Source organism: Perca fluviatilis, chromosome 16 (genome assembly GCF_010015445.1).
Source record: "Perca fluviatilis chromosome 16, GENO_Pfluv_1.0, whole genome shotgun sequence".
Classification (NCBI taxonomy): Eukaryota; Metazoa; Chordata; class Actinopteri; order Perciformes; family Percidae; genus Perca; species Perca fluviatilis.
Window position 1 is genome coordinate 23,730,398 of NC_053127.1, and position 25,413 is coordinate 23,755,810.

The 25,413-nt window shown below is 40.6% G+C and overlaps 2 protein-coding genes across 11 annotated transcripts; one reads left to right on the forward strand and one right to left on the reverse strand.

The window, feature by feature from the left end:
• Window positions 1-1,228: 1,228 nt before the first annotated feature.
• Window positions 1,229-4,011, forward strand: LOC120544379 (SLAIN motif-containing protein-like). 4 transcript variants are annotated; one of them, XM_039778063.1, is made up of 8 exons: window positions 1,231-1,919; window positions 2,197-2,330; window positions 2,443-2,538; window positions 2,708-2,764; window positions 2,855-2,907; window positions 3,001-3,139; window positions 3,424-3,555; window positions 3,735-4,011. In XM_039778063.1, the coding sequence occupies exons 1-8, from the start codon at window positions 1,507-1,509 to the stop codon at window positions 3,941-3,943; spliced, it is 1,233 nt and encodes a 410-aa protein (XP_039633997.1). In that variant the 5' UTR covers window positions 1,231-1,506; the 3' UTR covers window positions 3,944-4,011. The 4 variants fall into 4 exon arrangements, with proteins under 4 accessions (XP_039633995.1, XP_039633996.1, XP_039633997.1 ...); XM_039778064.1 differs by having other exon boundaries at window positions 1,232-1,919; window positions 3,427-3,555; XM_039778061.1 differs by having other exon boundaries at window positions 1,229-1,919; window positions 2,855-3,139.
• Window positions 4,012-6,673: 2,662 nt separating this feature from the next.
• Window positions 6,674-24,334, reverse strand: taf1 (TAF1 RNA polymerase II, TATA box binding protein (TBP)-associated factor). Of its 7 annotated transcripts, none has more exons than XM_039777551.1 (42): window positions 23,987-24,333; window positions 23,179-23,293; window positions 22,847-22,970; window positions 22,645-22,761; window positions 22,193-22,315; window positions 21,669-21,910; window positions 21,327-21,542; window positions 20,976-21,218; window positions 20,662-20,893; window positions 19,852-19,959; window positions 19,580-19,747; window positions 19,118-19,245; window positions 18,705-18,812; window positions 18,332-18,505; window positions 18,037-18,210; window positions 17,687-17,791; window positions 17,377-17,577; window positions 17,153-17,294; window positions 16,884-16,943; window positions 16,535-16,665; window positions 16,363-16,443; window positions 16,119-16,268; window positions 15,902-16,021; window positions 15,435-15,610; window positions 15,117-15,349; window positions 14,803-15,010; window positions 13,971-14,142; window positions 13,562-13,773; window positions 13,269-13,377; window positions 13,078-13,176; window positions 12,789-12,966; window positions 12,143-12,209; window positions 11,842-11,965; window positions 11,647-11,739; window positions 11,445-11,529; window positions 11,243-11,310; window positions 10,423-10,539; window positions 9,953-10,060; window positions 9,638-9,733; window positions 8,885-9,104; window positions 8,380-8,551; window positions 6,674-7,591 (listed from the first exon to the last, which is right to left on the reverse strand). In XM_039777551.1, the coding sequence occupies exons 2-42, from the start codon at window positions 23,290-23,292 to the stop codon at window positions 7,369-7,371; spliced, it is 6,021 nt and encodes a 2,006-aa protein (XP_039633485.1). In that variant the 5' UTR covers window position 23,293; window positions 23,987-24,333; the 3' UTR covers window positions 6,674-7,368. The 7 variants fall into 7 exon arrangements, with proteins under 7 accessions (XP_039633485.1, XP_039633492.1, XP_039633491.1 ...); XM_039777552.1 differs by having other exon boundaries at window positions 7,369-7,591; window positions 13,977-14,142; window positions 23,987-24,334; XM_039777554.1 differs by lacking the exon at window positions 16,884-16,943 and having other exon boundaries at window positions 7,369-7,591; window positions 13,977-14,142.
• Between the last annotated feature and the right edge of the window lie 1,079 nt (window positions 24,335-25,413).

The window sequence follows — 25,413 nt, forward strand, 5'->3', positions numbered from 1 at the left end:
CAGTCAGAGTTTCCCCCAGTTTCTAAGTGCCTTTTGATGGTCAGTACTCACTGACACCTTGACTTTCTTCGCAATTTCTCTGTAAGAAAGACCAACATTCTTAAGTGTTATGATGGTCTGTCTCTCTTCCATTGTTAATTGCCTTTTTCCCACCATTTTTATGGCAACACACTACTTTCTGCAGTACAATACTGTTCAAATAATGCTTACGAGGGTAAGGTACCACAGTGTGTTCCAACAATACTTTTATACAAACACAGGGGGTTGTAAGTAATCCAGACAAGTTGGAACACCTGTGGGAATTGGTAGCACCAACTTTCAAATCTTGATCAACCTCCATTGCTGCAGAACAGCTTTACGTTGTTTACCCATTTTTTGTTCCCTGAAAAATGCCTTTTGGAAAATTCTGAAATGTACATTATTTTTCAGTTTTGGGTAACCTTACCTTTTTTTTAACCTCAGGTAGTTCACCACTTACCTTTGTACCATTTCAAGCTATTCATTGGACTTGAACTGCTAACATTTCAATCAAAAAACTAGAAGAATTGGGGTGTTCTATTGACCAGTGTATTTTAGCCTTACAGTGCACTTTCTTGCTTGTTGTTTTTTGTTAGATTTTGTGAGGTCACAGGTAGTGTGGTATGGTCCCAAAAAGATCAGCCAAATACAAAAATATGACATGCTACATAAAATGCACCCCATCTAGTTCTTGTGTAGTAGGTCAGTTAATTTAGTGTCAATGGCTTCAATATCACATCATTATATATCACAAGTGAATATCACAAGTATTAAATGTTTTAAACAAAGTAGCACTTGATATCTGGGATTTGAGTGAGAAAGGAGGATAATTTTAGGTTTCACATGGCTGTAAGGGAACCTCTAAATCTTGTGCTAATCTGCTTGTGTGTGTGTGTGTGTGTGTGTGTGTGTGTGTGTGTGTGTGTGTGTGTGTGTGTGTGTGTGTGTGTGTGTGTGTGTGTGTGTGTGTGTGTGTGTGTGTGTGTGTGTGTGTGTGTGTGTGTGTGTGTGTGTGTTTTCAGTACGACTTCCTCGGGTGTGATGACTGAGTCAGGTACATCCACAAACATTTAGCAATGCATAAGACTCAACCTAGGCTATTGTGACTATAGGTATTGTCCATATTAGTTTTGATGGTGTGATGTTGAGTGGCTCTTTTTTTTTCTTAGAAGCAACTCATGGACTCTTTAATCCACATAAGCTCATGATGCTTTTCTAAATCCATCCAATCTGTTGGGTGTCTATACTTAACAGCCCTACTCAACAAATCTGGGTCAATAGACGGTATGGTAAAGCTACACAGTTGCTGTCTGTGAGCAACATTACCATTATTGGAACTTTAAAGAATCATATTGTTGAAGATTTAGCCCAATTCTTTTCAGATTCTGATTCAGCTAAAATCCTCGTTATGCAGGGGTGAGGAGGAATAAAAACACAACTGGGTGAAAGCTTGAAGAAGTGAGAAGATTTGAGGATTTCATTGAGAAAATGGAACTCCAAAACCTATTGAAGATCGATTGGAGCCAGTATTTTTGCAATCGGCCAAAAGTGGAGTTTGATACAAGTTCGAAGCATCATCTTCTCTGCAGTGAGTTGAAAAGCAGCTCTGTCAGGCTGGAGGGCAATTCAGATCCATACTGCAGCATCTGGACCGACACTCAGCAAGCAAGAGTCAAGAGTTGTAACAATCGGTCATTTGCCATGGATGCCAGAATAAGACTAGATAATTTGAAGTCGGGGTGTAATTCACCCTTGCCTTGTGGTGCCACTGATAGGATGTTGTTCAACTATAACTTTCGAAAAGACCTCTGGGACAGTGAAGAGTCACAAGAAGAAGAGTCTGCTTTGGACTCGGTGGAGCTCCTTGATGTAGAGGACAATGTGCAGGATGAAGAGAGCTGGTAAGTGCCATCAAATGAAGTATTTCTTTCTTAATTTAGTAAGGGTGGGACAATGTTAAATGTAAAAAAATAAATTAAAAAAAGACACACCCCAGGTTTGGACTTTTGTCCATGCCACCATACACTTTAAAAAAACATGGTGAGGCGCTATAGTGAGGTGGATGCTAATCCGGAAAGCTAACTTCTCAATCTGACATGAAATCTTTTCTGAACAGGTCTGTACTTTACATAGAGCAGGAGTGAGATATGTTCATAGTGAATGGAGTATTCCTCACAGGTTATATGAGTCAAAGAAGCAGGTGTTTGTGGAGAGAAGTGAGTCTGCTCTGAAATGGTGTCGACACGTCCTGGATAACCCCAGTCCTGAGATGGAGGCTGCATGTCGTTCACTGATAAACAGGCTGGAACAAAGTAAGCAAGCAGCACTGACTGCAAAATAGTTTTGATAAAAAAAAAATATTCTTCTAAAAGGGTGATCAATTTGGTTATGGGTTTACCTAATGCCCACTCTCTGTATTGTCAGGATCAAGCATGTGTCATTTCTACAGACATCCTGCAGTTGACTCCTCTACGGACAAAACATCTGTCAGCACAACACACAATATCTCTGACAGTTCAGGTAATATGATATTGAGAGCTTTGAGGATCCTCCCACCTTCATTTTGACACAGACGACCTTTATGTTCATTCAAAAACACATCTTTATTATCAGACATTTTTATCAGCATGTTTTATGTTAATTTGCAAAGATAATGAGCTGAGCTTCCACTATGACTCCATGTCCACAGACTACAGACTGCAGGACATCACAGATGTCCACATTATGGCTCGAATACAGGAAGCCAGTGAGTACAGAGGCGTGTTTTTCATGATCTAGTGTACACTGCATACTTAATGAAGGTTGGATTGTAATAACCTTAGTCCATATTTTTCAGGTTTAAGACAGGACTATGTTTCCATGCCTGCCAGGAGAAGCCCTGAGTCACCAGTGATTTTTCCATTTTATTTCACCACTTTTGAAAATATCGATGAGTCCACTCAAGGTAATAAAACTGAGGCTTCATCTTCCTCTTGTTGGCAGCCTGGTCTATCGTCACTGAGCTCTTCCCTTCGCCAGTCATCAACACCAGTGGCTGAGCAGGGCTGCCGAAGTCCAAAACTGGCCAGACTTCACCAGCAAGTCACCCAGTTCAAACTGCTGAAACTTGCTCAGAATCAAGGTACATGTACTGTACAAGCATACAGGTTTTCTACTTTATCTGTATTTTTGGTCTGACAGTCTACAGACTGATTGATTATTACTATATATTTACAAACTGTAGTGTCACTCCTATTGATACAGTTTACTTTCGAATAACATTCAACTTTAGATTATGTGCAAATTAGCAGCACATCAACAGTACTTGCAGTTCAAATTGTGTGTGTGTGTGTGTGTGTGTGTGTGTGTGTGTGTGTGTGTGTGTGTGTGTGTGTGAACTCAATATGACCCTGATGTTTTTTTTAGCAGCAACATCACCAGGCAGGACCAGGTCACCTCTGCGTACCAGCCTCCGCTCTCTCCAGGCTGTTAGGAACAGCCGATGTTTAGACAACAACAACTGGCAATCTGCTGACCAAATCACGTACCCACCATCAGGTTTGGATCCGCTGCCTCAAAAGAGAGAATACCAAGAAAACACAATAGACTGCAATTCATTTTAAACATTTTTTTAACACCTTGTCTGTCCAAGCAGTAAAAAGTGGTCCTAATTGTTTTCTCAGCTGCATTACCTGTCAAAAATAGGTCTAATTGCTGGTCTCTGTCACTTTCTGCAGCGCCCTCCAACAGCTCGCTGCACTCAGTGAGAGACTCCTCAGACCCGACGACAGCTGTGAAGAGACTGCTGAGGTCTCAGTCTCTCAGCCCCTGCAGGATCCCTCACCCTGCTAAGGGATACCTGTCTGTTAATGGACGCGTTTATGCCTCACCCGAGAGGTCGACCGTAGCAGCTTGGGGCACAAGTGTGCCATTCACTGAAAGGTGAAAGGTGTCACCAGTGAATCCCTGATAGTTATATAATGATGAGGTAGAATTAAAACATTGAGACATTTATGTCATATCTTGTATTCATTTTTAATCTAGCTATTAACAATAATATAATTAATCCTTTATAGCAAGGCATCTTACTCTGGGTGAAGACAGTGTCTGTGTGAAGTTCCCATCAAATGGGCTGGGATCTTTGTCTAAAAACTGATTGTAGAAAATGTGTAGCTGACAATGTTGTGAGCAAAACCTGACAGAAGCATTCTGGAGGGTTGGGTTTTACATTACCGAGACGGATGTCTTGGTAATGTCAGTGTTATAACAGTGTTATTTGAACAAAAACCTATTTATTTATTTTTATTGTAAAAACAAAAAACAAAAAAACAAAAACAAAAAAATATATATATATATATACGTATATATGTAAGGTTTAAGTCATAAGAATGTAGACATGTCAGGGGATCTTTGAGTGTTGTGCTGATTAATCCACCCATCTGAGATACTCTTGAAATAATTAAAGTGAAACTAATGCTCGGCGCTGCAGCAATCAGTATGTACTATACCACCAGTGGTTTTGCAAGCATGCCACATTACAACTTATTAACATTCAACATATTGTGCTTATTGGCACGATGTGAGGAATTCAAAGTGTATTAGTTTGTGTCATGAATGCGATTAGTGTAGATTTCAATGCTGATTTGAATGTGGAAGTGTGTTCAAACTTCACTTAAGTGTGGCTGATTGCAGAATAGGCTGTTCTGTGCAGAGTTGTCATAACAGGAAGTTTGCAGTTTGCCATTATGTAAGAAAAACAAAACAGGTGACCTCTGCACAATAGGAAGCATGCTCGTTACCAAGAAACAGATAGAGGTGGGGTATTGGTATATTCAGTGTCATACACTACCAATGTTTTTGTTTTAAGTTGACGACATGTACCCAACTAATGCATTGCAATTTCAACTATTGGTAACAATAGTTGAAGGTATCTACATAAGAGTGTCATGAACAGATGACACTGTCATGACACATGAACCCTAACCCTAACCATAATAAATAAAAACCGAATGACACTTACTAAAAGACGCGTTATGTAACAAATGTTTATGACTTGTTTATAATGTTTATGACAGTGTCATGTCACTCTTATGTAGATACCTTCAAGTAAAGTGCATCCAAACTATTTCCTAAACTTTTTTTATTTAAAGCTACCTGAATTATACCCCCTAAAGAGCTGTTTGAGCACCTACTGAGATGATTATTGAAGCTTTTAGAATTTAGATGGTTCTATATAGCGCAGATCTAGAAAATGTTCTAACTTCTCTCAGGGAAGGTACATTTCTCTAAGTGTTCCAGCATGTCCCCTGACATCAAGTGCTTTCAACCTTTCGATTCAAAGAGAATCCATCAAAAGTCAGTTTTTGTTCTGCTCTTTTGATCTTGCTTGCCTTTTGTGCCTGAATGAGAGCCATTTACATGAGGCACAAATCAAATGATTGAGGAATGAAGTCACTGTACAGATGTTTATTATGGTGAATTGATAAAGAAGTGGGTTATACTATTTCAGATGATTCATGGGACAAAATCTTTTTTGAACAAAAATACTAAATTTTAAGTGTCAGTCCAGAATACTTTTGGAACAGAGACATTTAATAGTCTGTATACTGGCAGTACAGTTTGCACCCTCTGCTGTTCATAATGTTTTTAAACCCGTTTTGAGTTTTGATTATGAAGGTATCCAGTGACTGCAGCTGAGGTGGTCCGACTGAACATTAGACAAGAAATTCTCCACAAGACATATCATTACTTAAAACTGAGGAAAACACTATAGAGAAGAAATATCTACCGAACTGTCATTCTTTATGTTGATTAATAATACTGATTATATGTTACATTTAGAAAAACGGTTTATTAGTTTATTAGAAAGTCATGAAATAATCAGCACAAGAAAAGCTCAGGTGTGGGAAAATGAATCAACACCTATTTTGATAACTGATTAATTATTCAAGCTTTTCTTTGTTTAAATCATTGTAAATATGTTTTTGGACAGATTTATTGAAATAAATATTTGACAGATCTGTAACACTTGAAAATAATTTACATAACATTTAGAGAACAGATGAGGAACCATTAGTCAATAAGTAACTCATCAAATGCTATAGAGTAGTAGCTAATGATTTGTTTGAGAAATGAGTGAGGAACATGTCCGAAACAACTTAATTGGTGAATTGTAGTAATTACTCTCCTAATAAGTCCTAATGGAAGACTTCAGTAGATAATGCTGACTTACAAGAGAACAGACTGGGAGATCCTATATTAATAAATCATTAACTAATGATTTACTAGCATATTGTTCCTTATTTGTTCTGTGATAACAAAATTCTGTGTACCTTGTTGTAAAGTGTTACCGATAGATCAATAGTCAAAATAATCATTGGTTCACGCTCAGGTCAGTATCCAGGGCTCTGGAGCAGGCTCACCTAAATGAAATGCAGCCATTAATGACATGTTTACTTACTTACACCTGCACTTTTCCTGTGAGGACATGTCAGAATGTCTGCCATAGTTTTCAACCACTGACCCGTCAATAAAATACTAATACCCAACCCAGTCATGTTTCAACATATCTTTCATTTGCTGAGATGCTGTGAGCCCTGTGGTTTGTTACCTCACATGCGCACACACTAAGCATCTGTTACAACTAACCTTTATGTGTAAATAAACTGAGCTTGTCACTAGTGGTGTGTGTCTTTTATTTTTTTTTGAATAAACACGTCAATATGCTAACTGAACTGCATGGACCTGATACATCCCTAACTGGATCCCCCAGACGAGCAATTATGCATAAACCAGAGTTCCACCACTGTATTAAACTAAGCTCAATGAGGTTTAGCGATTGAAGAATATTAAATACAGTCTGTTCCTGCAATACATGACTTGTGTAAATTTCAACAGAGGAAGGGGAAAATGTTTTATGATCTTTAACTGCAGCTTAATGTCTGTGAGTAATATATGATTTAATGATTTTTTTTTAAACAAAGAGCTGTCTGTTAACCTTCAGTATGTTTATTCTATTTTTAAATCAGGAAGTGGGATAGAAAAAGTAGAGTTGCTGAACTATTTGTTAGCGCAAGATATTAATGAGTTAAAACAGTACAAAACAAATGTACACACACTTTCATGTCAAGATACATGATATTCATTCAACATATAAAAGGCAAAATGAAATTTACAATGTGCTGTGTGTCCCTATACTGTAGGTACAACAGGGCTAACAGTGGAGGAGGAAGCTATAAACATGAACCATCATTTACAAAATAAGTATGTACAACACGTTTTCCTTAGAAAATCTCAGTTTCTCCATTTGATTATAAACAATGTCTTCTTTGTACTGCGGATTAAAAAAAAAAAAAAAAAACTGACTACAGACTAGTTGTCAGAGTCCATGTCGCTGTCTCCCCCTATAGATCTGAATTCTTCGCTCTCCTCGTCTTCACTGAGCTGGACCTGGGAGAGCACAGCTGGGCCTCTCCTCCGTGCTTCATCTTCTTCATCTTCCTCCTCCTCTTCGCTGATGCCGTAGTCTTCTCCGTTCCCCATGCTAGAGGGCTGCATGTGACTCCGGCTCTCTGTCTCCTCATAGCTGCCGTAACTGAGACAGAAGAGGTGTTTTAATTATAATCCTTAGGATCTCTGAGAAATCGAACCATGTTTTTAAAACTATTTATGGTTGGCATTTTTAAGCAATAGCCAATTTAATGCATTTACATTCTGTAATTGCCTCTCTATATAACAGTTTTATTGTTAGCGGCGGAGTCCGCCATTCCCGTTTTGGATTCAAATGACCTACCTACACATGTGGGATGCATAGGAAATGATGATTGCAATCCAGCTTTACAGTTTGTATTTTATCTCATTGATGTCAGCCTCACTGCTACTGCTCACTCTCTAAACGTTGTATCAAGTAACTGCTTATACAAACTGAACATTTCCTACTGATGCTGCTTCACATTAAAAGCATTGTGAAAGATAGGTTGGCTTTTATTGTGAATCAGACACAGGAAACAATTAATTTGTTAATGTAGCTGCTCAAAGGGAGTGTTTGCTGTCATATTCAACTGCATTTTCTGATACCACAAGGACTGAAACCGAATTCCACCTTGGTGTAGTACATCACTACAAGTCATGTGATGCAGGTATAAACTATAAATTACCTGAGATAAGAACTTTTTAAGACTTAGTTACAAAATGAGGCCTCCACCAATATAAAGAAAAGAACCATTTACTCTAGAAGGCAAGTATTATTGTTTGTAGTAGATGAAAAAAATGTATCTAAATGCTTACTTTCCCAGAAGAAAAAAATCCCAAAGAGTAACTTAAATAAGTTGCTTGTAATTTTTTTCATTTAAGCAGTATTTTTGACTCCCAGGCCAGTTGTACCTGACATTGCTGTCTTCCATGGGAGGCCCATCAGGCCCGTCCCCTTCATATGACATCATGCTCTCATCTTGCTCCATGCCCATGCGGGCCGTCTCTTGAGCTCTCCGTGGAGGTGCAGGTCGCACATCCAACTCTCTATCAGAATCGCTCCCACTCTCCGACAGCTGTATGGCTGGAGGGGACACGCAATGAATCAGGGCAAATGTCACACAACACAAAAGGCTGCACATGATGTACAGAGAGGAGAAGTAATGATTGCTCACTGTCAGCTGATATCTATTCTGTTTATACAATTATCTATAATACACAGACAGAACATCAAATAAATACACTTTGTTTTTGCCTTAAAATGAATATATGCGGCACAATAATGCGGTCATCTTATATTTTATATTAATGCGTTCTTTTTAAAATTGTACTTATTTTCTGTTTATATTGCTTCATTTTTTTAGTATAGCTGTGACCATTTTTTCTGCTGCCACCCCAGCACTGCAGGTGGACTTACAGGAGAAAGGGTTGTCGCCCTCCTCTTCACTGGCATCGTCCTCTCCGTCAGACATGAGCAGATCCTGGTACAGCACGCTGGCTTGGGCTGGGCGGTTAGATAGTCCGTCCTCTTCCTCCTCCTCCTCCTCTTCCTCTTGGTCGTGCACCCGTCTGCGAGGCGGCAGCAACATGTCCTCTTCATCATCTTCGTCCTCTAGATCTCTGTCTGCATCCTCTGCCTAAAAAGACAGGACAGAAAAATTTAATATAAATTAATAATTAGGAAGTAAGCAAGCAAAAGTGTAACTGAGTATACAAGTAAATACAATTACAAATCAAGAACAATAAATAAGTAAAACATGGTTCAATTAAATAGTACAAGAGTTTTTTAAAGATTATTTTGTTGGGCTTTTATTGCCTTTTATGATAGCTTGAGAATAACAGGAAAGGGGAGAGGGGGGGAGGGAGAGAGAGAGAGAGAGAGAGAGAGAAGGGGATGACACGCAGCAAAGGTTGCCCCATACAAGAGAATGTTTGTGAACTTTTTGTCTGACACAAATACAAATTGATAAAAGTGTAGAAAGAAATATATTGTACAATTGTATCTCCTGAGTGTCAATAATAAAAAATACAAAATTAATTTGATAATAACAAATTACCCAATTTCAACTTAACCAGGCCATCCAAATACAATTATGAAAACGGGAGAATTGTGCAGCAGGGGGGGCCTCATATCAACTACATAACCTTTCAATAAATCTGTCTTTCTTACAGGAGCAGGAGTTTTGGGTTTGCCATCATCTTCCTCCTCAAAGCCTTCAATGTCCACATCTGACTCTTCCTCCCCGGGTCTTCTGCCGTGGCGACCCTGAGGGGCAGGTTGATAAAGGTCTGAGATCTCTTGCCAAAAGAAGTAAAATAACTACACTCATTTTATGCTCTAATGTTATCCGTAATGTTCTGGTGTGAGGAACATCTTTAACAAGAGTAGGTACAACAAAAGCCTGTAATCAAACTGGGTGCTCTGAGGATAGTTTGAGGAGAGGTGGCATGTGGCTGCTAGCCTTATTTCTATCTCTCTCCATACCTGCCCCCCTCTCTTCTCTGGAGCAACTACTAGAGGTCCCTCAGAGAAAATGCTGCTGGTCTCTCTGGGCAGACTCCCTGAAGCCCCGCTGTCAAACAGATCAGCAGGCTGGCCAACACCACACACAGCGGCACACACAATGGGAGAGACGGGACACAACAGCAGGAGTGAAGGAGAAAAACAGGGTGGGAGAAAGGAGACACTACAGTGAAGAAACTAGATTGTAAAGATGAAAACGTGAAAGTCTGGAAAGGAGAGTTAGTGCAGAGAACGAGTGAAGAAATATAAGGGCTAGGAGAACTACAAGGAGTGGCAATGAGACTACTGCACCTAGAAAACATTGAACTACCTCAAGTGGATTGTTATTAACAGCTGGAGGCCTAAAGTCAATTGTCAATGTGGCAAGATACACAGGAAATCACTATTTATCAAGCGAGTATATAAAAATTGGGCCCTGGCTTCTCTCCTACCTGCGGTGTGTATGGCCCAGGCGTCAATGGGTCCAGACTCTCCAAGTCAGCTGCATCTAGAGCTGCCTCTTTAGCAGTAGAGATGTCCTTCTCCAACTGGGTCAAGTGCTCATCATACTGGGGCACAGAAACAGGTAATTATTACAACACTGAATAATGTTTTTCCTGCTCATTAAAATACAAGTCGACATAGTCTGAATCAAATCTAAGCCATTTGGCCAATTCTGCAGCAATTTAATATAAGATGTACAGTATTAAATACTGTTCAAGTGCAACCCTCCGTGTTGTATAATTCTACACCAAGCCAATATTGCATATATTTTCTAAAACTATATTCTACAATAGTGTGTAAAAAAACAGAGGGATAACTGTTCATCAGATGGAGAATGTTTATTACCTCCAGGTCCTAAGTGGTCATGTTTTTGGCTTAGTTTGTCTGTCTGTTTTGTCTGTCTGTTCAGCAGGATAGTGGAAAGAAATACTGGCCTATTTTCATGAAACTTGGTAGAAGGTGGTAGCATGGGCCAAGGAATAACCCATTACAATTTGGAGCAGATCCAAATCACAAGGCAGATATGAGATAGGGAATTTGTGCTGCATTCATGTGGTGTCAGAATGACTGGAAAAATGTGTTCCTGAGTGGGAAAATTCACGTGAATGCCCCCTCAAGTCGGAACTTTAACATTGTGAGGATGAAAAGGGCAAACTAGATAGATAGATACTTTTTAGGCATCCAGTAGCTTAGACAACCATAACACAACAAACACACATATCTCACATACATAAATATCACTCACAGAAATTTAAAGAGTCAACATACCTCTGCCAAGGTTTGCTTGCACACATTGACAATATCCAGAGCTGTCTTGGTGTAAGGACTGTCTGGGCCTGCGAAAGACATACAGAGAACACAAACAACATCTTTACTTAACTGCAGAACTCTGCTCTAAGTTAGTCACGCAGTCTTCAAGAAAGTCTGACCTCAGAGGTCACGATAACAGGTAACACCTTAACACAATTACCATTGTACTTGATACTGTTGGCGTGAATGAGACTGACATCTGAAAGGAACGCATCTCGGTTCTGGTATTTGTGTTTGGAGATGTTCTGTTGAACCATGAAACACAAAGAGGCACAGTTTATGTTACATGCATTTGTATTGCTGATATGAAAAAATATCAAATGAGTATATTTAGTTCAAGGTTGACACCTTGTATGACTCACCTTGCGGATGTTCTCCAGATCCATTGGGCTTACAATCACCTTATAATAGTCAGGCACAAACTTTTTGTTGACAGGATGGTGAAATGGCCATGACTATAGTGAAGGGAGGAGTTAAGGAATGAGATCATTAACATATTCTGCATCAGTGCTCTCAAATTGATTACGTTAAGAAAATGGTAAGCAGGGGTGACTCACATCGGGAACCACCATCATTTTCTGGGTCACAATGTTGTCTAGAATGAAGGAGAAGGCCACCTGATCATCATCATCCAGCAAGGGGTTGATGGCTTTCTCCAGCCTTACCAGCCTGTCCTCCTGCGCCGACACGCACACACACGCACGCACACGCACACCCACTCACACACCCACACACACACACACACACACACACACACACACACACACACACACACACACACACACACACACCATGGTTAATGTAAAAATCGACAAAAGGGCAGGAAGCTGTGAAAAAACATCTATATTACCACTCACCTCTTTCAGTTTAGCATCACACAGGTCCAGCATGGACTGTGCTACCTGTGTTATTGGATGTTTTGCCCCTGGTGGAACAAAAAGAAAGATTTGATAAGAGTTTAAACTGAAAGTGTAACAGAAACCAGAGAAAGACTTCAGTCTGTTTTCAAGAGAGGTGGTTAAAGGCTTGTTGATTCTCCTGTGAGAGGATTAGTGTCCAGGATTTATGCTAAACTGATGCAAGTATCCGTAGGAGAACTCCCAATAGTAAAGAAATGGGAGCGAGAGCTGAGCTCGGAGGGGAACGTTATTAATTGGGAGACAGAGTTGTTGACAGAGTTGTTGACAGGGTTGTTGTTCTTGTTAAGTTGTTTTTGTCTGTTCTGTATGTTAAAAATAAATAAATAAATACAAAGTTGATCTTAAAAAAAAAAGAGAGAGAGGTGGTTAAACATGTTCTTATAACATCTATTTGTTGGGGCTTGTTCCCTTTATTTGTAGTGACAGTGGATAGACAGGAAAGGTGGGAGAGAGATGGGGAATGACACGCAGCAAAGGGTCGCAGGTCCGATTCAAACCCGGGCAGCTGCAAAGGACTCAGCCACCATGGGGTGCACGCTCTTACTGGGTGAGCTAGAGGTCGCCCCACGTTCTTATAACTTTACCATTGTAGGTGGCGCTGTTTTTGACGATAACCTCCACTGCTTCACGGAACTCCTCCCTGGATGGGTACAGTCGCTTACGTACATTCTCCCTTAGCGTCTGCAGGTCCATGGGCCGTGTGATGATCTTATAGTAGTCCTTCACAACCTTAGCATTTACTGGTGTGTGGAATGGATATGTCTACATAGAAGAAGCAGAAGAAGTGAAGATAAGACAGTAGAGCAGTAAAGGAGGTGATTGGAAACAAAGAAATGTTGTTGAGCTGGATGAGTGTATGCCGGCAGATCTTACATTAGGGTGATCCCGCATGTCATTGATGATGCTCTCTAGCACAGAAGACAAGGTCACCATGGGGTCCGTGCGTCTGCGGTGGATGGCCTTGTGTGGTTTCTGTGAATTCAAAACAAAAAACAGTTTAAAAGATCAGCTAAAGGGACTCTAGGTTCAGAATGTGTAAGAACAAGCTGTAAAACATTGCTTACATTGAGGTAGTCACAGTGCACAGCATTGCCTACGCGTCTCTTCTTCTTTGGTGGGAGCTGTTGCTTGGGGAACTTGAGCACTAAAGACTTTCTGCGCACTTCATCAGCACTGTAAGAGAAACAAATTGTTAGGACCTGCCGGGGTACAGGCCACAGACCATTCACTTATTAACATTTAGAAAATACCAAGCCAATTTATAACTGGATTTTGCAGCTCATGCTAAAAGTAGCAATGAGTACAGATTGAAATTCTTTTCAATAGTAATAGAGGAGAAACAAGGACAATCCATTACCTTTCAATGAGTTGTTTGCCCAACACAATTTTGGTGCCCTCCACCTTGATCAGTTCCTCATTGTCGTTGTGGATGACGGTCTTTTCCAGCTCCTCCTCCTGCTCCTCTGTCATGGCAACTGGGTTAGAAGGTGGGGCGTTGGTCTGATAGTACAGCGGGCAAAACTTGTTGGTCCTCATGTGTCCAATGGCTCCACATGCTCCGCACTTTAACTAGGGAAAAGAGGCAAATATTGAGGAACACGAAAAATAATCTGCCAGTGATATAGGATAAGAATACTGAAAGAGAGGACAATACTATAAATTGACATAATATCTACACCAATGGAAAGCCAAAGGTTTGCATTTAGCTGGGTGTCAAAAAGCTGGAGAGGAAATGTATAGTAAAGGTACTGAATCGGCATGCTTACTTTTACCTTGAGGTCTGGTCTCTCTTTGACCTTCTTGGCCTTCTTCTCTGGAGGTCCCTTGATCTTGTCTTTCTCTTGGTTTCTCTTCAGCCTCCTCAGCTGCTCCTGAATACGCCGGCGCTCCTTCCTCATCTCCTCTCTGTGCTGCTCATCGAAGAGGGCAAACTTTCGTCTGCAACCACAAAGATACACAGTACTAGCTGTTTTACATTCACTGGTTCAGTTGTGATAATGGCATGGGCCTAATTAAGTGGAATTTCTACAATTTAAGCTCTTAGGATGTGTTCACACCAAACACGAAGCGAGCATTTCGCATGGTGCTTGGGTTCATACCACTCATACAGTATTCCTCTCCAGTGCGTCTCTTCCACAGTTTAACTTGAAACAAAGATTTGACTCACATTTGGTGTGCAGCATTAGGCTTTCCCCTTAATGAGCTTTATTCATCTCTACTTTGGAGAATACAGCAACATTAGGCATGACCTGCTGGTTAACTGATGGTATGATGTGATATAAATGCAAGATATAATGCATGATCTATGTTTTCAAATGTAGGGTGTGTGCAGCTGCATCAAGACTAATTTGCATACTAATTATGAAGGTTTTGTTAAAAGCTGCATAGTTATGATGTGACTCATATAACTTCTTTCGTTGCATTAATAAGTCACTGCTCGATTTTTCTAAATAGTTTTTTGAACTATCACATCGTTATAGCACCAAGCTATACAGATGTGAATAATCTTAGCCTGACATGGTGCTGTGGTTATTACTCCCAAAGACCAATTACCCACTGTAAGATGAGAAAGCTCAAAGTTTGATTAGTGAGACTCACATGAATTCATCATCCTTGGTGGTTCGGATCCTGGTGTAGGCGTCAATGACAGAAGCCTTGCGAACTGTCTCGCAGCGAACATATTCCTTGCCGTCCTCATCCCTGAAGGTGCGATAGATTTTGAGACGCCGTCCTGTGGCCGAGGAGTTTAGGCTGGTGACGGAGGAAGTGTCATCGTCCTTGTGTGAACTGGTGGATAAGGAGCTGGCTATAGAGTGAAGGGTAAAGCAAAGCTTACAGTTAGAGACAACTAATACAGATATGTCCATAAAGTGCACAATAAAGATCACTGACTTTCAGAAACACAGACTTACACAAGCCTTTGCGTCGCTCCTTGCGTCCCTTGTGGTCACGGTCGCTCTCCTCGCCCATTAGCATCCTCTGCAGTTCCTTCCTCTCCTGCTCCTCCCTCTCGCGGGAAAGCTGGGAGCTGGTCTTCTTGTTCTGAAGCATGTTCTCAATGTTCTTCCCCATCTCCTCAAAGTCACTGTCCTCCGCCGAGCTGCTGTCTGTGTCTGTGGAGAGCACCTCTGTCGACTCTAACACTCTGTGGTGGGGGTGCAACAAGAAGACTCAAGGTGTGCTCAGACAGAATCCTGAATAACACACATAACCCTAAATACGAGTCTCACTTGTTCTGCAGGTCAAAGATCCTCTGGCACTCTTCCTTGTAGCGCTCCTGGTGTTCCGCAACGGAGAAACGAGAGCCTCTGGCAAACTTGCTCATGGGTCCCTCACCTGAACGCGCCTGCTCTGTGGACATGGTTCTCACCACGTCAATCACCTCCCAGCGTGAGAGCTTCTTGATCTAACACACATACAGACACACAATCACTTTAACAAGCCTGAAAGATAAGATAAAAAAAAACACACCCCAAAAGTAAAGCCACATGCCTTTCCTGCATTTGTCACCACCGTTTTTGCAGTTGTTCCAGTTAGAGAGAATAAAAGATGGGAGAATAGAAGTTATCCATTGCTGTGATAAACAAAATTGTTATTGTGGATATCAAACCTGGGTTCCACTAATTAGGTGACGGCCCCTTTACCACTAGGCTGTCCTACATCAGATTCATGCACTAGCATATCACCGTGGTCTTACCTCTTCCTCTGGAACGCCAAACTTGCGCAGCAGCTGCTTGGCATTCTTCAGTGAGAGTCTTCTCAGGTCAGCGTCTGTCCCCGTCACTGTCTTTTTGGCAGGCTGCGGCTCTTTGTCATCCTGAAAAGAAAAAAAAGCACAGGATTAAAGTTTTCATCCTCTATATCTACACCATGCAGTACATGGGGTGGCAGACCTTTGCTTAAGCCATTCAGACCTTCTGTTGAGTGGGTTTGTTGGGCACTTTGACGTAGGAGAAACCCTCTCCACAGCCTGTAGGATCAGCCACGCCTGTAACTTCCAACAGGCATTTCCCCTTCATGGCAGAAATGAAGGCTCTTGTTGTGTTCCAAGGGGCTGTCCGCACCTAAGACGTGTTACACAGGATCAGCATTGTGTAAATCTCAAAGGTATCTAATCTGAAATCACAAACACCTAACTTTATTATGAGGAACGCATACCTCATCATCAATCTTCATTTGAAAGTCCTCTTCGTTCTCCTCCTCTGGAGCAAAGAAGGATTTCTCACCATATCCAGCATCCTAAAAAGGACAACATAACTTGTAGAGAAGCCGTGCCACAAGACTAACTTGTGTTAACCATGTGAAGTTCTTTAGAGGCAGATAATGTTACCTTGAGTCTCTGCTCTGCCACCAGCATGCTATAGTAAGCACAGCACTGCTCTGGAGACACCATGGCCCTGATCTCCTCCTCTGTAGGCAATCGGAAGTCAGGCTTAAGCACCCACCAGTTAGAGTCCATCCCTGGTATGAGGAAATTATACTGTTAGACATTTTCTCATATCTGCAACCTTACTCTTGAACACAGAATGCATTATTATGAGCAAAATATGTCAGAGTTTCCATTAAAGATACATGTATGTTAGACAAAAATGAAGCATTATAGAAAACCATGACTTGCTGATGTAAACACTAAGCATTTGTACCCTGTGTCCTTACACTGTCCTTAGACTACAACTTACCCTCAGGGTAATATCCAAAGTAGGTGTTAAAAGCTCTTTCCCTGCTCCCTGCTTTCCTATCTGTCAATTCAAGGCACACACACTGTAGAGCTCATGCAAAGTATATCTTTATAAACCTCAACATTGACCTGATGTAACACAAGTGTGTTAGGTTAGTCCAACATATGAAGAAGAAGAAGAAACTTTATTTGTCACATATGATAATGATAGCGAATGCTAATGATCACTAAATGGTGTGCGTACAGGGTTAACAAATGGCCGTGGTCTACCTGTACGTTTGAAGTCAGCACAGAGTTTTAGTCGTTTTCTGATGCTGCTCTCTGAGTGTGAGGGAAAAGCTTTCTTTATATCCTCCATGCGGATTCTCCTGGGCCGATCCTTGCTCTTCCAGAACAAGCGGTAAATGAACACCTACCGAATACAGGTGTGACAATTAAGCATTTGCAACAACAGCAGCTTAAGTTTCTAGGCAAGTTCAGGCAAATAAACATACCTGTAAGAAGTCTCTGATGTGAGTATTGGCTCGTTTAGAGTTGGGCCCTGGAACCTCAAATAAGGGGCACTGCTGACCAACTACAACTATGTCTACAAGCTCTCTAATGTAGTAGCCGTGTCGTGTTCGCAGAACCAAGAAATCAGTCTCTGGCATCTTGTGCAGGTAGATTGGAGCACGGAAAAGGTTGTTTTCAAAGGCCTAAAAGAAAAATAAATACAATCTCACTGTTTGCCATGATAACAGACAAGTGATGCTTCATATATTTACCTCATCTGAATACTGAATATTTGACAGTGATGGTGCTGACCTGGAGCAGCTGTCCAGGATGAAGAGAACCCAGGAAAGGGGATGTGTGGCAGTACACAGTCTCTCCATATTTACAGTCGGGTGCTCCAGGATCTTTTCCAGGTTTCTGAAAGAGAAAGTAACAATGCAATAAAGTATTTTAACAACTCTATCCAACAAAGTGGAAAATATGGAGTCTGCAATTTTCATCAAGTTGAACGGGATTATCTGAACACCAGAATGAAATGCAAAACAATTCGGCAAATTGAAATAAATATGACAATAACAATTGTACACCTATGTGTATGCAATTCTGCATGTCTTAGCTAACAAAATGCAAAGTCATGAGTGGAACACAAAGACTAGACTCGCCCTTTTGTAGTAGTTTTTGATCTTAGTGGCCAAGCCGACTTGCATGATGAGAGGGGGGTATTCTTCACTGTACTCGGCCAGGATCAGATCTCCATCTTTACCCGTCAAATCCTGTGGGGTTCGCATGAAGAACATGTCCCCTCCTCCTGAAGCCTGTCGCTCCTGCTCTCGCATCTATACAAAAAAAATATTGACACATCCACTCAGTTAACCATTAATGTACAAAAATGGCAAAACACTACAAAGTTATCTGAATGTTATAGCGTAATAGTGCTTGTTTTGAGCAGGGCTCCACCTTGGCCTTTTTCTTAATGTGTTTGAGCAGTGGTTGAACAGCATGGGGACCGGGCTGAGCCAAAGATCCAAATGAGTACTTCTTCAGAGACGGTCGATGAAACTGGCGCAGCTTCATGGGCCCCATGTGAGTGGGGAAGAAGGGCTGCCTTAGCTCCAGTGCGGGGATGGAGTGCTGTTAAAGACACAAAATTACTTATTGACTTCTACACTTCAGCTGTTTTCAGTCTATTTCACAGGTTATGGCTCTGTCTCTACTCTATGAATCGGCAGGATTCTATCACCATATTTACAGTATAAATTACAATTCAAAGTATCTCCATGTTGACCATGTCCTGTCGGCTGTATCTTTCTTTTTGTGGGCTGCCGCTTACCTGAATGATGTTGCCACCGAAAGTCCCCCTCAGGCCCTGCTGTTTAGGATAGTAGAACTCATCATTGGAGAGGTTCCAGGGGTCCTTTTGTTCAGGCTGGGACATGTTCTGAGTTGGAAAAAAAAACATATTTCCCACTGAAAGTAATGTCCTTCAAACCTTTCTATTTTTTTTAATGAATTTATAGAATACCATTCTCAGTCCAAAACTCTGTCATTTTCATTTCACCATATCAGCTCCTTCATTATGTAGCATTGGCCATTCATTGAGAATCAGCCTTGATTATTAAACTTCATATTTTACCATCCTCTGTTTCAAATGACTCACAGCTCTACTGAAGAAGCAGAACTTGTAACCTGTCATTTTTATATTATCAAACGTTGTTCTTCCCCTGCCCTCAAAAGGCAGCATACCTGCTGTGGCTCATCTTTTATCACCCCAGTTTTCCCCAGCAGGATGCGGCTCTTTTTGATTGCTGTTTCCTTCTTATTCTCTTTTGATGGGGAGTGGGAAGTCATCTCCTCCTTTTCATTAGGGATTTCTTCAAGAGACAACAGTTTGTCAAATTAAGTAGACGGACAACATTGCATTTTTAGGCTCCCACCACCAAATAATGCAGATCCCAGGATTTACAGGATTTGCACTTTTACTTACATCCTAAAATTAGATGCTCTATTAAGATGATAAAACATTACACAAAGTCACATAAATTAATTCAGCTTTCAAAAACATGACCCCCTATAAGAACATATACAAACTTCAGAAAGGTCCTACTGTATATTTTACCTCAAATTTCAATGAAAGATGTCAATTTTGGAAAAAAGCAAAACAGACAGTAAAGATGTAGCCTAACAAGACGGGAATTCTGAATATACCTAGGATGATATTTTCATCATTGGGATCCAGTGTAAGAACAGGTGGCATGAGCATGTGTTCCATCTCCTGGTCATCCCAGATTATGTTATCTTCCCAGCGTCCATACACTAACTCCTCACTGTCAATGGGGAAAATGGAGAACCAGGGAGAGTCTTCTTCCTGAAAGGCTGCAAGGTAACCAAAACAAATGCAGAAAATGAGAGGTTAGGCTAAGATAAAAAAGGTCGGGTGAATCTATTATTTGTATTGTGACCTAAACTCTCAAACTTACATTGATTTTCATGGCTGTTTTTTTCACGCTTAGAGCCAGAGATTGAAGAAACTTTGGGCATGGGGGGAGGCGTAGGTGGCACCAACTGGGAATTACTTCTTGTTAGACCTGTAAGATTAAATAGATTATTAGATTTATTTTACAAACATGAATTATTACAGCCTCTACAGAGGCCTACAGACAGATTTAACTGGAGCAGAAAAACAAAACAACAGCAGCAAAAACACGCCGGCCCCTTCCTACGGGTCTGGGGACATTCCTGGATAGCGTGTTGAGCTGTTGACCGATCCCCTCAGAAGGATCTGGGGATGGCCTACTACGACAACTCCCACAAAACGCCACAACCCTAAAATCCATTGCCGATTAGACCTCCGGGGTGGACCCTGCTATTAACCCATGCCCCCCTGCCCAGCATGCTGGACAGAGGCCTTACATGGTCAATTTAAACCCCCACAAATTTAAAATCACCCACAGCCTCTGTTTTTATCATTGTGTACTATCATTACTTATTATCCTACCTACCTGAGACTCTCTCCTTTCTTTGTCATTTCTAATAAGCAATCCTCAAAATGTCATATCACAAAACTAGACAAACTCAACCTCCCAGACTAATATAAATCATTGTACTGTACTTGTCCAATGTTCTAATGTCTGTATGTTATATTACCATTTCAAGTTTTGTAAACACCACCTGGGTATAGTATGCTGTTTGCATCACCACACACCACACACACACACACACACACACACACACACACACACACAGCATTGCAAGAGTTATTTTAGTATTTTTTTCCCCAGGTGTCTTACCCTGCTGGGCGTTATAAGCGTTGGCATTGCGGGTCATGCTAGAGGGCAGCCATCCTGCCAGGCTGGCTCGCTGAGTCTTTGTGCCCTTGTGTTTTATGTCCTCCCCATTCCAGATGATATCGTCCTCCCATTTCAGTTGAGTGACCATCAGGAAGAGCTCATTCTCAAGGGCTGATAACTCCTTATCTTCATCATCATTATTATCATTGTCATCGGCCTCCCGCCTCAGAAACTAGAGATATATTATACATAATATCAGTAACACAATCAGTATGTTTTTCATGATATGGCTACAGATATCCATGCCGGCATACCTCATGTGCAGCCTCTGTTATTTCTTTTGGCGTGTCCTGCTGCTGAGGCTCACTGCTCTGGTGTTCTTTTAGTTTTAAGCCGTAGTTGAAGTTGCTTCCATCCTCAGAGACACCTAGCATGTCGTACCAGAGCTGGGCTGGACCATATCTCCATTCTGCTACTTTAGGTCGAGACTCTGCCTCCTTGTCCCCATCACCACAAGTTTGTGAGAACTTAGATTCTACTGGGGCCATCATGGTTATCTGGAATGCACAGAAAAAGCATGTAAAGTGCTGGATACAATGACTTTACAAAGACTGCTACCAGCTGACATTAGAGCCTACAATAGCATATAACACTGGAAAAATTACCTCATCATCAGAGAGACACTGCTCTGGTGGTGGAGGGGGTGCGAACTCGTAAAGCCATCCAGACTTCTTCTCCTGGCTTTGCTCTGTGGGCTCTCCTTCTGGAGGTGGTGTCCCAGGCTGAGGGTCTCTGTGCTTCCGCTTCTTCTTCCTGCGGGCACTCCTCCAAACGGATGGCATGTTCTTTCCAGGACCAAACAGTCGTAAGAACCTAAGCACCTGGTAGTACATCCGAGAGACAGTGGGTGTCAGTGCACTCATAATTATAGAATTATGATAAAAAATAATCCTTCAGCATGTAATGATTAATCTTAGTTCAGGACAGTGCCTGTAAAGATGCTTTACCCTTCCAGGCCTAAACTCTGGGAAGAGCTGTGTGACACCTGGCAGCGCTTTGGCAGCATCTTTCTGCATGATGCCAGCAAGAGGGAGGTTGAGACTATCTGGGGGGCCTCCAGACCCCAAACCCTGGCAGGGACGGTCAGTTTCTGACTCAGAGTCCGAGGAGCTGCTGAAGTCAACCTTATCAGCCGTAGAGGATGGCGCGATGATGGAGGGCAGGATGATGCCATCCCCCTCTTCCCCAACTGTGAGGAGAGACGGTGACAGATCACAGCAGCAGCAGAGACAATAAAACTTAATCTTCAGATATTTGTGATCTAAAATACTTTAACCTAACCTGAATTTCTATTGAGTTTACTATATGATCAAGTGTAGTGTATGTTCTTCAAAGGCAATCTAAATGACTGTAGGATCCACCCTGATGAACTACCCTTAGCAAATTCACTTCCTTACAGACTCCTGAGTCGCAGCTTAAACTCTGTGGAAGAGGGCAAGCCAAACACAATCATGAGTAAACACGTCCTTACCATTTGTGCTCGGAGAGGAGGGTTCCTCTTTCTTAGCAGCTGTAGGAAGACTTGGCGGTGGCGGAGGAGGCATAAGCTTAGAATCAATATCCTCGCAGTCAGCATCATAGTCATCCTCGTCATCTGAGAATAAGGAATTTGAAAATGCGGAAAAATGGTTACATTAAAATAAAGTCCAAAAACACTTTGGATTCCTTGGTAAGGACGACCGAGTATTGTTGTAAAAATGATAAGGTGTTGTTTTGACTGTGCAAAATGTTTTACATTTTGTAAAATCAATAACTTTTTATTATTATAGAATCATTTTATCTATGAAGATAAGATCAGCTATACATCTTAAGAAAAACATTTTCAAAAGCAAACATATAAGCAAAAATAAAAACTGATGAGTAATTTTTAAATTAATCTAACAATCAAACTCAAATATGACTAAGGATCTGTAAGTTGATCACCTGTTTTCCTGCTGGGCTGCAAAGACCCCATGGCCTGACGGTACTTTTTTGTCTCATCCTCAGCAACCTCACTAATGTCAGAATAATCAACTGCATCATCCGTGCTTTTCACCCAACCTGGATAAGGAGAAATATTGAAAATGTCATTCCATCCTGTTCATGGCTAAATTATTGCAAAGTTCCTTTTTAAAGTTAAACTAACCTTCTGCATCCACACTACCAGAGTCTCTGCTTTCATCTTGATCACCCTCCTCATTGGCAGTGATCTCTGTAATGAGTGAGCCCAGACCCAGACTACCCAAACCAGCCAAATGCTTTTTGGACTCCTGGGTAAAAATAATCAGCAGAAATAGAACAGAAAGTTGCAATAAGCATGGGAAATACAATATAACCTTGTTCTAACAGTTAATTGTAAAAAAGTATATATAGTTTTCACCATGTATTTAATAATCATAGTTTAAATGCTATACTTGATAAAACTACTTAAAATTACTCTTAAACTTTGGTATAGAAAATAATCTTTAAAACACCCACATTGTCCAGAACACTGTCATCCTCTAGCTGTCCATCTTCATTGATGTTTCCGAAGAGGAATCCAGTAAGAGAGAAAGGGCGATCTTGATCCTCATCACTGTCTGAGTCCGACATACTAAATGGATAACATTTACAGTGACTTGCAAAATTAGTGAGGGACATCACTGTGATCCTAGAATGGTCCTGAGGTATGCATTGATACTGAAATTAAGTTGATCAAGGACTACATGTCACAAGTTATTTTTTAGGCTGCCTGTATTATTAACTTACTTGACTGACTAAACTCACTAAATCAAGGTTACCCTACTCGGTAACCTTAGTTTACAATACCAATTCATGCATTTTTATGTTTATATGTCTTAAGAAAACATCACAGAATAGTCACCCTAAGGAAGGTCATTCAAATATTTCACAGTAACGTACCTTACATTTAATAAAAGACATGCATATCTGACAGATTGATGTACTTGTAAACACACCTTCAATATGTGCAACTGGTGTGTTGCGATGTTTTACATACAAATGCCCATTTGTTTTCTTTTTTGTGGTTGTGTGCCAATCATGCCCTTCTTTTAAAGCTGTTGGGAGAATGCTGTTCTTAATACAATAAAAAAAGCCACAATAAACTGCTTTACTGCCAATTTTGAGCTGAAGGTTTGTAACAGACAAACCTAGCTAGCTAGTTTTATCTGTAACGTTACTGCAATTAAGAAACGTTACACCCTAAGCTAGTTGCGTTCGTTAACTTTAGGTTTCTCGCTAGGAATTTGATAGAAATAAAAATCGTAAATGTTATAGATGCACTTACCTTTCGTGACCTAACTTCAGATTTGGTACGCTTTGGTTTCAGCCAGCTTGCTGTATCTGCTGAATGCTAGCAGCTAAACTGCTACAGCTCAATTCACCCAGGCAAAGTAACGTTAACGTTAGCTGAGTTAGCTAATTTTCACTAGACAAAATTACTCGTCAACTCAAAGATACTTTCTACATGTGCCTGTATCAGCATTGTGAGGTCAAAAGAAAAAATACACAAAAATGCATTTTTTCACAGCCAGGTTTGGTACAAACTTTTTTTGTTTTTATTTGTAAACCAGGGACTGCAGCGTACTGCAGTCTGCAGGAACCCCCGTCAGCTAAGCTAACGTTAGCGGAAAATCGAAGGACCAAGTGACCCGGATGGACAGGGTGATGCGTTTAGGCACTCTCTGTAACGTGGGAAACTGTTTGTGTTTATCACTAAGAATCTTCAATATCCATAAAGTATTATTTAGCAGTATATAAGTATGCATAACAGAGCGCGGCTGCCTTTCTAAGGGAATATTACATTGTGCTTAATCTAATTATAGTGGATTTCTACTACTAATACCCCTTAAAATATATAATATTGAAAGTTCTTTTTCCCTACTATCAGTAACGTTAATACTGTTGGATACCGCTCTCCTTAAAATGTTGTTCTGTAGCTAGCAAACAGTTTATGTTCAACGTACAATGAGTTATTAACTTACATACATTGTTCATATGACTAGACACATTATGTTATTATGCTGGACTATTCTCGCCTCATTTGGTTTACAAGGGCCGAGTGCTTTTATTATGAAGCCTTTAGAGTGCCAGCGTTTGAGGCAGTTAGGTAGGCCAGTGTTGTCCACACGAACAACTTTGACAGCTCTGGTTTCTTCTATTCTTACTTTAACTAATATCTTATCTAAACTAACCAACACATTTAAGCATTAATCCTTAATTATAAGTTAAAATGTTGCTTTATTTATCCTAAATATACATTTTATAAATGAAATAACCAATTATTCCTTCCATTGTGCTTTCATTCTTGTGGAAATCATCAACTTGTGAGGACCAGAAATTAAATATATTATGTTTTGTTTATATTGTATAAATTAGAAATCTCAAATACTTAACTTCACCTCTTTAATTTGCCTCTCTAGACTAAGGATTTGACCATTTAGTAGTACTATATTAATTGATAGTAACCATGAGTGCATATTGCATGTTTGAAAGCTGATACAATTACCAGACCTTTACAAGCCAATAAACAGTATGTGTCTCAGTACATGCCTTATCCTATCCACTCCAGCTTCTCTTTGTCACTAGGCTTAAGTATGAATCCCCAAATCAGACCTTTATCATGGTGGATTTTTTGCACTCTTCAAGCAAACATCTTCGTATTCACATGGCAGGATGTAATGTAAAATACCAATAATGTTAAGTACAGTAAGA

Coding starts and splice junctions, on each gene's coding strand:
- LOC120544379 (XM_039778061.1), top strand. CDS start 1,507: ATGGAACTCCAAAACCTATTGAAGATCGATTGGAGCCAGTATTTTTGC. Junction 2,539..2,707: donor CAATATCTCTGACAGTTCAG/GTAATATGATAT, acceptor CCATGTCCACAG/ACTACAGACTGCAGGACATC. Junction 3,556..3,734: donor AATCACGTACCCACCATCAG/GTTTGGATCCGC, acceptor CACTTTCTGCAG/CGCCCTCCAACAGCTCGCTG.
- taf1 (XM_039777551.1), bottom strand. CDS start 23,292: ATGTCGGACTCAGACAGTGATGAGGATCAAGATCGCCCTTTCTCTCTT. Junction 11,311..11,444: donor CAACAGTATCAAGTACAATG/GTAATTGTGTTA, acceptor TGTCTTTCGCAG/GCCCAGACAGTCCTTACACC. Junction 8,552..8,884: donor GGGCGACAACCCTTTCTCCT/GTAAGTCCACCT, acceptor TGTCCCCTCCAG/CCATACAGCTGTCGGAGAGT.